This window comes from Vicia villosa, linkage group LG4 (assembly GCF_029867415.1).
Source record: "Vicia villosa cultivar HV-30 ecotype Madison, WI linkage group LG4, Vvil1.0, whole genome shotgun sequence".
In the NCBI taxonomy this organism is placed as follows: Eukaryota; Viridiplantae; Streptophyta; class Magnoliopsida; order Fabales; family Fabaceae; genus Vicia; species Vicia villosa.
The window spans coordinates 145,150,765-145,163,789 of NC_081183.1; the positions used below are offsets into that span (position 1 = coordinate 145,150,765).

General features: G+C 32.9%; 1 protein-coding gene across 2 annotated transcripts; it reads right to left on the minus strand.

Moving 5' to 3' along the window:
* Positions 1 to 4,413: 4,413 nt before the first annotated feature.
* Positions 4,414 to 11,401, minus strand: LOC131595393 (putative MO25-like protein At5g47540). 2 transcript variants are annotated; one of them, XM_058867736.1, is made up of 12 exons: positions 11,262 to 11,401; positions 10,843 to 11,008; positions 9,939 to 10,103; positions 9,589 to 9,707; positions 9,019 to 9,093; positions 8,608 to 8,701; positions 8,448 to 8,507; positions 6,544 to 6,612; positions 5,382 to 5,480; positions 5,005 to 5,049; positions 4,813 to 4,915; positions 4,414 to 4,726 (listed from the first exon to the last, which is right to left on the minus strand). In XM_058867736.1, the coding sequence occupies exons 2-12, from the start codon at positions 10,960 to 10,962 to the stop codon at positions 4,662 to 4,664; spliced, it is 1,014 nt and encodes a 337-aa protein (XP_058723719.1). In that variant the 5' UTR covers positions 10,963 to 11,008; positions 11,262 to 11,401; the 3' UTR covers positions 4,414 to 4,661. The 2 variants fall into 2 exon arrangements, with proteins under 2 accessions (XP_058723719.1, XP_058723720.1); XM_058867737.1 differs by having other exon boundaries at positions 11,244 to 11,262.
* Between the last annotated feature and the right edge of the window lie 1,624 nt (positions 11,402 to 13,025).

The window sequence follows — 13,025 nt, forward strand, 5'->3', positions numbered from 1 at the left end:
GTCCCTTAAAAAATGTTATGTTACACAAAATGGTCATTTGCGTTATTTTTTTTTGAAAGAAACGTTAAATTTGACTACGTGGCAATGTTGATGCAATTTTAATTTTTGACCTGCCTTATACAATTTTATTACTTAATTAACTCTTTTTTTTTGTTACTTATTTTTTTTCCTTATTATTGAAAATTTAGTTTAAACCATTTGATATCTAGAAACACCTCGAATAGAAACTTTAGGTTACGAAGATAGACACAAAGACGTCGATGGGATTTAGGGTTGTTTAAGGGCCAATACAAGGACAAGGAGGCTGATTTGAATTATAGAGAAAAATACACTTCTGAATATTTGATTAATAGAGAAAATGACAAGTATGATGAATGAGGGACCACTTGTGCAGAAGAGGATGTTACTTTGGAAGAGACCACTAAGTGCATTGACCAAATAGATGTAGGAGAGAATATTAATATAGAGGAGAGCACTGACAAGGAGGGACCAAATTGTAACCAAGAAGAAGTTGAGGGAGTTTACTATAATGAGGGGGGAGTTGAGGGAGAGACCAGTAAGGGGGGTTGACTACAATCCAGAAGACGGGGAGGGACTAAACTATAACCAAGAAGAATGCAAAAGGTAAAAGAAATGGGAAAGCAAAAGATAAAGGTAGGGTTGGGAGACCAAGTAAGCAAAGGGAAGTGGAAGGATCATTTCAAGGTAGTGGTTCACTTGATGATATAAATGAATATGAGGTTCTAAATGAGAATTTTATACGATTGAGTGATATTGAGGAATGTGATAGTGATACATTACTTCATGAGTATGATAGTGAAGAGGAGGAGACACATTGGTGAACAATATGTCAGAGGCATTCAACTCAGTATTTGTAACTCCAAGAGTTAAGCTTGTTATCACTGTGATTGAAGAAATTAGAGTGTATTTTATACGGAGGTAGGAGTCAAACAGACAAAAAACTATTATGAGCCAACCACCAAAAAATAACTTCAAAAAGGCCCAAAAATGAGTCAACCATAATTATGTATCTCAATTATTTTTTGTTGTTATATATAATTGTTTTGGAATGTAATGACTTTGGGAATGATGTGACTTATAATGCCATTTTGAATTTTTTATTGTGATGACAGTAAATATATTCACTTTTGGAATATTGATATGTAATATCATTTTGAAGGATAATAAATTTGATTATGTAAGACATGTTAAGAGTCCCACATCGGACAATATATGGCCTAAACATGTCCTTATAAGTGGGGGCAATCCTCACCCTACAAAACCGGCTTGTAGGGTGAGGATTGCCCCCACTTATAAAGACATGTTTAGGCCATATATTGTCCGATGTGGGACTCTTAACACACCCCCTCACGCCCAGGACTTGACAACTGGAGCGTGGAAATAAACGGTGGGTGGCCCGATAACGGAAACCGGCTTGTAGGGTGAGGTTTGCTCCCACTTATAAGGACATGTTCATGCCATATATTGTCCGATGTGGGACTCTTAACACACCCCCTCACGCCCAGGACTAGACAACTGGAGCGTGGAAATAAATGGTGGGTGGCCCGATAGCGAAAACCATAAAAGGTGGCCCACCGGATCTTAAACGAGGCTCTTGATACCATGTTAAGAAGTGTGGTTGGGCCTAACTCAACCCTACAAAACCGGCTTGTAGGGTGAGGTTTGCTCCCACTTATAAGGACATGTTCATGCCATATATTGTCCGATGTGGGACTCTTAACAAGACAGTTGAAATTTTGGGATATTATTTAAATGATATGGTATGTAATGCCATTTTGAATTATATGAAATTCTATTATGTAACAGAGCTCCAAATGATAGGAAATAATGATATATATTTTTGTTAAGTCTATTAAATGTTTCACTCTAGTCCCTCAATTACAATAAATATTTCCCTTTGGTCCCCTAATTGTATTACAAATTTCAAATAAGTCCCTTAATTGTGTTACAAGTTTCAGATTAGTCCATTAACAATATTATATTATCACAATGTGATCAATAAACCAATAAGTTACACCGATATTTTTTTGCCACTAATTTATTCTAGTGTTATGTATCATTGTTATACCAGTGTTCGTATAAGTGAAATTGCGGAGTATACTGAACATAAACTGTTTCTCATAACAATAAGCATTAAACCAACAAAAGTGTTACATGGAACCCCTAACAATAATTATTAAACCAACAATAATCAAACAATAATCATTGATAACAGAATTTCAATGTTAATCCTATTTGAAATACATTGTTATAATCACAAGATTCAACCCTAAGATAAAAATCTCAATCACAATAAACATTTTCAACCATCCTCTAGTGTCGAGAATCTCTTTCTTTAATTTTGAAATTTTCTTCTTTTGCTTTTCAATATTCAAATCCCTTACATCAACAAATTCATCACCTAACCATTTGAAAAAATTACAACCCTTATCCATGTGATTTTTGTAATTTCTACAATTCAATTTTTTTCCAAAGTTCACATTATTCTTATCAATCAAAATTCGAAGAACACATTCAGCTTGGCAAAAACACTTCATCATCTTGTTTCTACGAAGTACAAATCCAACTGAGTCAAAGCTTTGGTTGTTGAACAATGATGCACTGCTTCTTAAACATTGATGCACTGCTTGAATTCTTTGACATTTGTAACCCTAATTACATATTCAACCCTAAGATTAAAACCTCTATCACAATTGATATTTTCAACCATCGTCTAGTGTGGAGTATCTCATTCTTTAATTTTGAAATTTTCTTCTTTAGCCTTTCAATATTCAAATCCCTTTCATCAACAAATTCATCACCATACCATTTGAAAAAATTACAACCCTTATCCATGCGATTTTTATAATTTCTACAACCCAATTTTTTTCCAAAGTTTACGCTGTTCTTATCAATCACAGTTTGAAGAACACATTCACCTTGGCAAAAACACCTCATCCTCTTGATTCTACGAAGTACAAATCCAGCAGAACTAAAACTTTGGTTGTTGGACATTGATGCACTGCTTGAATTCTTTGACATTGGAACAAAAATTGAACAAGATGAATGTTAAAAAATATATGTATATCCTAAAAAATGAATGAAAGAGTGAAGATAATGACCACAAATTTCCGCAACAGAAAAAACACAACAAAGGGATGAAGATAATGAAACCCTAAAAACGAAATAACTTGTTTTTAATTCATAAGTTGAGTCAATATTTTATAAAGTGTCTCGCTTTAACAAAGTTAACATTATTTCAAAAAAAATTAACGGTAACGACTATTTTTCTTAATGGGATAGTTTTTAAGAGTAGTGTTATTTAGTACGAAACAATTTAAAGAAGAAAAATAAGAATGAACTCGTGTCACTATTTTAGAGGTGGATTTTAAATTAATTTTAAATTTAATTTCCTTTTTAATAGGGATCATGGGGTTGTGGTGATAATGAATGGTTGTGATTTTTTCGTGCATTTTTTATTTTCTCATTTTCTTACTAATAAACATTTTTCTTTTAAGAGACCATTAAGTTCGTTTTTTAATTAAGGGAATTAAGCAAAATTTTAAATTAAGTTAAGGGACTTCAAAAATAATCATACATTTATTTTATACACAAAATGGTTTAAACAATTTAAACAATTTTGATTGGAACGGATCTTGATCTAAATCAAATCAGTTTTGTTTTTTAATTAATAATTTCAGACATGATGGAATTATTGCTTCATATTCTAATTCAAGTGAATGGCGTAAGGAATATGCTAAAACGATGCTAATGCGTTGTACTCCCGTGCCACACTTTTTCCAAATTTTGTTTCCACCACAAGATTGTGTATATTACCCAAAAGGGTAGTGATACTTTTCCATCATAATTTCGATGTCGGTTTTTAGCTTTTACGTGTATCTTTTGAATGTGTTTAAAATTATAATAGATAAAGGTATTAAAAAAACTATATATAAATAAACATATACTGTATCTATAATTTAATGTTCAAATAACAACTTTTAAGGTAGGTAACTTATCCCAATTGAAATAGACCAATGTGAGGGAAACCAGTAATGTGTCAAACACAGTCAAGGTTAGCCAGAGGGCAAACTGCCCACTGTTCCCTCTCCCAACTCCTTCGCTAAATAAAGCTCATCTCCTGAAAAATGTAATTTCGTTTCATAAAATTTTGGAACCTATGCCAATCAAAATCCCATGGGGACCAACAACAGCTACACTTTCACTGACCCAATGCCCCATGTGAAAGATTATGCTTATTTTGCATAGCTTCAGGTGGGAATATAAAAAGTTCGTCGAAATACTGATTCACTGGCTAGTACAAGGAAACAATGGTGGTGGAAGGTTACGCAAGAGTAAAAGGATGAGTCAAATAATTTTACACCTCGTATATTTTATAATTTACATGGCAGCTAGGAATGTGTTTTTTACTTTCTAACACCGGGAAATTGATAAACTGTATGTAGCTCGTTTAAACAATTTATTTAATATTTTACAGGGCGACTATAGAATTACAGAATGGAAGCAATCAAATATATATGAAATTATAGTTGCATCTAGAAGACTAACATAGCTGTAATAATAATACACAATTCATTCATGTAAAATACCACATTGCAATTTGTCATTTAACAGTGTCTGCAACTCAAGCATGCTGTTCTCTAACCTTCAAGAGCAGCAATTTCCTCCATCACTTGAGCTTTGTCAGCTTCAAACTGTTCATCCTCTGCCCAATCGCAACAAGCAAGTAATCATAAAGTATTTGATAAGATAAAGGCAACAGCTAACTATTCAAGAGATGGCATTGCTTACCTTTATCAATTTTGAATTCATCCAATAGTCTCAACATCTTACTTTTGTTTGCAACAAATATGCTGATAATATCAGGCGGTTTATTTCGGTTAGCAGCAAATAGCTGTTTTGACAAGAAAACGTTAATAGCTGCACGGATCACGAATAATCACCTCCAAATGTGTGCTATATAACATAAGATAACTGTAATACCTTGAAAACGTGAAATGCTTCTATCTGTATGCTTTTGCTTGACTCCTGCATAGTGAAATCAGCAATGATCAATCATGCACCCACTTTGCACATATATATGAATTCTTAATTATCTTTTTTTTATTAAACATATTATCATCTAAAACTAAATTAAAACGTGTTTGGTTTTCAGATATCAATTCTTAGAGAAACTGCAACTATAACCAGAATGCTGACAGGCTACATATTTTGGTGAATTTAATACACTTTTATATGCTAACGACAGCAAAGGATAGAGGAAAGGAATCCATGGAGAAGAGGGAGTAGGGGAAGCACATAATAAAGGCAAGAAGGTAAGTGATTTGGCATGTAATTTAGTTTTATGTAAAGGACCATACCCTTAGAAGATTCATCAAAATCCTCAAGTTTTCCCTTGAGCTCACATATCGGGTCATTACGGATGAATTTGAACGATCGAGTAACATATCTCCCAGCAACTGCGAAAGAAAAAATATCAAACTCAACAATTTCCCATGAATCACTACAACATGAAACAACGTAAAAACAGCATAAAGGTACATATTAATTATAACATCAGATTGCACAGATCAATGACCCAAATTTGTCAATGTAAAAACAAAGGCAATCAACAATAACAACAACCAAACTTTATCCCACTAAGAGGAGTTGGTTACAACATGGATCAAATTACTGTCATAATATTCTTTTTTGGTGTTTCTAAGTCCTCCCCTACCTCTAGTTGTTTGACTACTATTCATTTGATCTACTCACTTTACGACAAGATCCATAGGTATTTGCTCTACATGCCCAAACCGCCTAAATCTATTTTCCACCATCTTTTCTACTATAGGTGTTACCTCAACACTCTTTCTCATATTGTCATTTCTAATCTTATCTCGTCTAGTCTTACCATACAACCAACACAACATCTTCATTTCTCTACTACACTTAATATATTCTCGTGTTGGTTTTTAATCGCCCAACATTTTGTCTCGTATTACTTGTCGTATTACATTTTGTGTAACTTGTGGTATTATATGATCTCCAACTTTCACCCCTAGGTTAGAAACGTTTCTACTTTTTCTAAACTTACATTCTAAATACTTACTTTATCTTACCTTTGTTTATGTAAAATTCATATGTTTCTAAGCCTCGTCTCTAACCTCTCATTTAAATTCTTATGCAACTCTCCAAGTAGGACAATCATTTGCAAAAAGCATAAATTTCGGTCCAAGTTCTTGGATGTATTCCATAAATACATCCAAAACTAAAGTAAAAAGAAAAAGAAAAAAAAAGGGAATCATTGCATTAAATATATTTTTGATGACTAGCAGCGCCTGTGATGGCTTTTTTACATTTCTGTAACAGTCAATGTACTGCAAATGTATTGTGTACACAAACGGGAAAGATTCTATGATTCAAAAATAAATTTTCTACACTAAGAATCTCCAATTCCTAAAGATCTGAATGATTGCTTCATACAATATTCATTCAAGTTAGTAAGTGACAATAAAGATTAGATGCAAATTTATACAGCACCTTAACAGCCAGGCGTCTTGTAATATAATTGGAAGATTCCAACAGCTTGGAATTATAATCTGCAAAAAACTGAAAACAGTAACAAAGATGGTGAGTGACAGTTGATAAATAATTGATACATAATCATTTCAATATACCAGATAAATATAAAACATATCAAATTAAATAACATAAACTGACAAGTGATAATAAGATGATTGTATGAAAGCAGAAAGATTCAAAACATTACTCAAACTCTCAAAGTTCAAACAAGAGGTGGCTTAAAACATTATTCCTAGATAAGCCAAATAAACATGAAAGTTATCATTGTAAAAGTGATTAGTAGCCACAATCATGGTAGTCAAAATTGTGATCCTACTCATACGATCGTCCTATTCTGCGATTCTGCTAAAGGGAAAACTCAGATTTGGGTAGGATTGGTGGGATCTCCGTCGAAACACATAGAAACGGTGAGAGTGTGTTTCAGCATTTCTGTTCATTTTTGTTTTTGCTATACTCTGCCCCTATTTATTTCTCCCCTTTAATTCCAATTAACTTCTGAAATCCTTCCCAATATACATACTTAATTCTATTAATTTTTTAAAACTTCCCAATACAGCCACCAAATCATAGAAACACATCTATTCAATAGTTGTTTATTTTCATTCCCTCTTCCTCCCTCCCTCATTACCATGGTAGTCAGAATCAAATGCCACTGCTGCTCTAGATTTGCTAGTGCCTAATGCTACTGCTACAGTAGTCTTGCCTACCTAGTAATGTAATTATTTTTGTGGTTCTGAATTGTTTTTGCTGCAATAGTACTGCCTACCTACTGTGTTATGCATCTTATGATCTTTGATTTAAGTATTTTGAAAGTAATTTGAATGTTGAAACTTTTTTATAAATAATTTATGCTATGAATAAATATGCAATATATGAGTTTGTAAAATTGATAGGATCTTACGATCCGTGTTACGATCCACCGACCAAGGTAGTCAGAATCGAGATACTACATAGGATCGGGGAGGGGTAACAAGATCGTGAATCGGAGGATCATAACATGGATCATAAGATCACAAGATTCATGACAGTAGATCATAAAAAAATTAGTGATGGTATATTTTAAGAAATGAGAGAGGGAATGAAAATAAACCACTGTTGAATTGATAAGTGGCTAAGGAAATAAATGATTTGTGGCTGAAAATAAATGATTTGGTGGCTGTATTCGGACATTTTAGAAAATTAATGGGGAGTTAATTGGAATTAAATGGGGCAGAGGACAGCAAAAATAAAAAGGAATAGAAAGGTAGAAAGTAGAAACGCCAGAAACGCATTGTTTTACGTGTTTGGACGGTGATCCCCCCGTTCCTATCCTATTGTTTTTATGAGTTTTCCCTTTATCAGAATCGGACGATCGCGATCCTAACTATCATACTTGTGACTCCTCCACGACCCTATGTAGGATCTCGATTCTGACTACCTTGGCCACAATATACCTATAACATAAATGTGTTCACCTACAGCCCGATAATCATTTACCGAAAAGAATATTGTTATCTGTAACAGAAATCTATATTTAAAAGCAACAAAACAATTTTTAATGAAAAAAAAGCATTCCAGAGTATATTATATAAGTTGAAAGAAAAAAATTTAACCTAATAATCAAAATAGTATCTTTAGCATATTATAATTTATTTATGGCGGAAGCAACATTCATCCAAAACTTGTCTGGAAACTAGAATCATAATCTAACTTATGCTAACATTAGCAACAAACTGCAAACTCATAAGAACTTTTTAACAATCAATTATCTAGCAAAACAGTGTCAGAAGAAATTAATGGCAGCATGTAAATATACAAATGTATATAGATTAAAATTAAAATGCTGTTTTATAGTTGATAGTAAGGTTGAAGAGGAAATCTACCCATTCATAATTCTTAGAAAGAAATTCAGCTACAGTAGATTTATGCCGGGTCATGAGTTCCTGAAAGAGGATAACTAATTATAACATTGACAAAGTTGCAAAAATGTGCATACTTCAAAATAAGAAACGGCCAGCATAAATTCTTTCAGATGATGCCCACCTTAAAAGTTGCTGCAGCATCTGCAGCAATGTCGAAATTTGGAAGTTGAATATAATCAAAGAACTTCTTCATATGAGGTGAGTTTAGAACATATCTGATACAAAACCATGAAGCATTAAAGCATCACAAGATGTGGGAAAAAGTTCATAGGACCCGGGTTGTTTTTCCTTTTCTAATTCTCAATTTCAGTTTCTTTATATAACCTTAGTGCACAGTAACCTTCTTATTTGGAATAAATCTCTAAGTAGTGCAATTACATAGATCTATAGGAACCAAAAGTTCATGTTTATGAATAGAAGGGCTGTGTTTCTAATAGTCAACATTATAATCTTAGAGCTCGGTAGTACGCACACGCAAAAAAATACAAAGCAATATCAGGGGAAAAAAATAAATCTACTATTTTTTGCTTACTTTGCAACAATCTGGTGTCTTATACACTCCCTCAGCATCGCACCATAGTGTAAAGCCATATCCGTGTTTTCATAGCTATAAAGAGACAATTGTCAGTAACTGCATGATGTAACCAATATTAAGCAAAGCATAATCTAGTGAAAAGCTCAATAAGAAACAAAAAAAAAATCATCACCCATAGCAAGTCAGACATGTGAGAATGTAACAAAACTTTATTAAAATTCAGAAAATCCAGTGATCAAGGACATAGATTATTGTGTTTTAGTTCACATAGGCATTATTTCAATGTTTTGTTGGAAGATAAATGTATATTTCCATTCTTTTGGAAAAGCAGAAGAATACACCATACTGATTTCAAAGTTTACTAGAACAAAAAAGATTACGTAACCAAAGTTTTAATCCAATGGCTTCTTATCAGCTATCACAGAGGCATTATTTCAATGCTTGATTTGGAAACAAAGGTTTAATTCCATTCATTTGGAAAAGCAGAAGAATATACCATACTTATTTCAAAGCTTACTATAACAAAAATGATTAAGCAACCAAAATTTTAATCCAACAGCTTCTTACCCAGCTATCAAAACATCCATAAGATCCATGTTTTTCTCCAGGTAATCAGATGCGATCAATTTAGACTGAACCGGTTGCCTTTGTAAATTTGCAACGACTTGAGTGGCATCTTTCCTAGCCTGCAAAAGCTCATAGTTTCAACTTTAAAAATTTGCAAATAGCAATACAAAACAGTCGCAATACAGCATAAAGATAAAACATTCATGTGTGGTGCCAACCATCACCGTGAGGATGCAACACGCTAACATCTTAACTAGCTTACACGTAAACCTAACATCATCAAATTACTAATTACTAATCAAAAACATATTAATTGAATTGCATGTCCGGTTCTCAGAATTTATTAATACCTCCAAATTCAATTTGGGAATACAATTGATAAGCAGTCGCAGTGTGTTTTCCTTAAAGAACTCCTGAGTCAGCTGTGCACAAGCTTCCGAAACTGGTTCAGATTCACTACTTCCATAAAGGATCGACTTTAGCTCTCTGATATTTTTACATAGCTCGGCCATTTGCTGTAAGATGCATCACATAAACATGGTAAATATTAAATAAGAACGAGCAGCTTTGCTGGCATATGTAGTCAGCCGTTTCTCCCACAAATTTTACTCTCTTACAAAAGCGCAGTTACATATAACATTTAACATTGACATACAAGTATAAGTTTCTATTTGCAAAACCAAATTACCCAAACAAAATTTGCACTGAATAATTCAAAACGACATCTATACATGAAAATCGCAACGGTTAAAACATGACCATTAATCATTCATTAACAACCTACAATCGAAGTAATTATTTGAAACAAATCACAGCCAACTACATCAGTTAACTACATCTTCCATGTGCTCGTTGCAAATCGGTGATAAAAATATTCATGCAAAATCTATGAAGCAACGACACCGACACTCACACGTCGTCACCGATAATAATTTTTAAAAAATGAATAAATTAATCGTAATCAAGTGTCAGTATCAGTTTCAAACGCAGACACATCCTAATACAAAATTGGAAGGAAAAAAAAGTCCTAAAAAGAAACAACAGCACAATACCAATTTAAATATATAATATTATGATAAACACCATAGAGGAGATAATTGTGATTCAGAAACTAAAAATGCGCATATCTCAGAAATTGAAAATTTCATCAATAATCAGAAATTGCAGCGAGTTCATTCATGACAATAAAATATAAAATAAAATACAAAAAAAACGAAAATAGAAATTGCGATCTAGAGATAATAGAACACAAACTTTTTCTTCGCGCTTGCTATCACGGATTTCGGTGCTGCGATCGAATAAGAGAAGAAGATCTGTGGTTTGTCGCACAATATCAATAGGAGTGCGTGGCTTTGGCTTGAAGAGACCCTTCATCTTCTCAGAATCCTATGGTTAATGCTTGCTTCTCTGGTTAGGGTTTCTGAATCAACGTGAAAGATGAATGAAGATGGTGAGAAAAAGATAGAGAGATAGAGAGATATTTCTGATTTGAAATATTACTATTATTATTATTATGTTGTTAAAAAGTTCAATTATTATTATTATTTATGATTCAGATTATTTATGAGAAAATTTATACTAATAATTATAGGTGATTAGAGGATAATCCAGAGTGAAGATGAATTAGGATACGAGATTCAAGTTGATAGTATTACCAGAAAAAACAAACTTACGTTACATTTTTTCTCCATCTACGCCGAAATTAATTCAACCACTCTAGTTTCAGTAAATAAAAAAAATTAGGAAAATCTTAATTGCTAATCTCGGATTAGATGATTGTTTTTGTCAAAGAATATGAATCATACGATGATTATTAGAGGTATAAATAAGAGACATTATTTTTGGGGAGTTTGTTATAAATTATTCAAATAATAATTTTATATCTATAATATAAGAAAATTTGTTGTTATAGATTTCACGATAATACCCTTTGATTATCTTAGTCTAAATTAATATTTGAGCGGCAAAAAATGTCTTTTGATTATCAAAGGTAATTTATTTTTTCCAATACCATTTTTTTTCTAAACATCTCTTCTCTCTCTCATCTGAATGAACCCACTGCTCCCTTCATATTCATCATTCTGTAACTCAACCTTCCGCTTTTTTTCTTCCTCAATCGTAACCCATCCCTCTCTTTTTATCCCTCCAATCGCATCTTTTTGTCACATTTTCATTTGGATAGAAGCATCTCAGCCATGTCTATCTCTATTTTCAGCTTCTTCTTAGATCAGAAAGTTATGTTTTTTAGTACTAATTACAGGGTTCGTGATATTTTATCCTTCTCTTCTTAGATCTACGAAACTTTGGCGACAACTATGATATTTTCGACGATTTTACGATGGTTTATTTAAGAAATTTCTTGGCTGAGACCTAACTGCTTTTGTAAAACATAGCAGATCTTCATCAATATTTTTGGTTTCGTACACTTTTCTGCAGATCTTCATCATTTTTATGTTTTTGAATACTTCGAATAATATATCGTTTGCAGATTTTGTGTTTTCGTTGAAAAATCAAAACATCTTCGCTGATAGCTAACTGGTTTTGTAAAACACTGGTTTTTCTGATTTTTTGGTTTTTCTTACTTTTGTGTTCCAGTTGAACTATTTCATGTATGTGCGATCAAAGCCCCTGATTTTGGTGAAAACTAGAAGTCTGGTCTCCAGGATCTTGCAGTTCTTACAGGAAGCCAAGTAAGTTATTTGTTAGCAACTAAATTATTGCTATGTTTTAGTCTAATCTATTAAACACACGTGAGTGATACGTTTTTCTCATTCAGCTTATCACAAACGAGCTTGGCTTGAATCTTGAAAAAGTCGATCTTGAAGTGTTTGGCTCTTGCAAAAAGTTACTGGTTTAGCTTATTATTTTACCATTTGAATGCACAGTTGAGTTTTGATAGTCTTTCTTGGTTAATATTCTTTGTTGCTTAGTTTTGATAAAAGATGCAGACTGACTTAAAGATGACACACTTTAAAGGTTTCTTTTCTATTTCTATTACCCTGAGTTGATTTGTTAATGTGACTTACTGGAGATGTGTTGGTTTATCGAAATCCAAGTTTACATTTACTATTACAATCATCCTAAGTAAGAAGCATTGACACGAAAACGTACACCAGACATGATGTTGGCATGTTGGCATCATACATCATATTAATCATGCAATATAAACAATCCATCACGGTAGTTCATCAATATCATCAAATTCATCATAAAATCCCAAACACAAACTCAACCTACAATTATTTAAACCTTAGATTAATTATAAGAATTACAATAACTCCCCTTACCTTAGATTATTGGCTAGCTTGATTCTCTTCCCAATTTCTACGGTAGGTTCTTCCTTCTCCTCTTCTTGCCCTAACTCTCCCTTCCTTTGCCTATTCTCCAAACTTCGATCGTACAGAATGAAACAACTAAAAACTCTTTTCCCTAGTTTA

Coding starts and splice junctions, on each gene's coding strand:
- LOC131595393 (XM_058867736.1), bottom strand. CDS start 10,962: ATGAAGGGTCTCTTCAAGCCAAAGCCACGCACTCCTATTGATATTGTG. Junction 9,708..9,938: donor TTCCCAAATTGAATTTGGAG/GTATTAATAAAT, acceptor GAGCTTTTGCAG/GCTAGGAAAGATGCCACTCA. Junction 8,702..9,018: donor AGACACCAGATTGTTGCAAA/GTAAGCAAAAAA, acceptor GTTTTGTATCAG/ATATGTTCTAAACTCACCTC.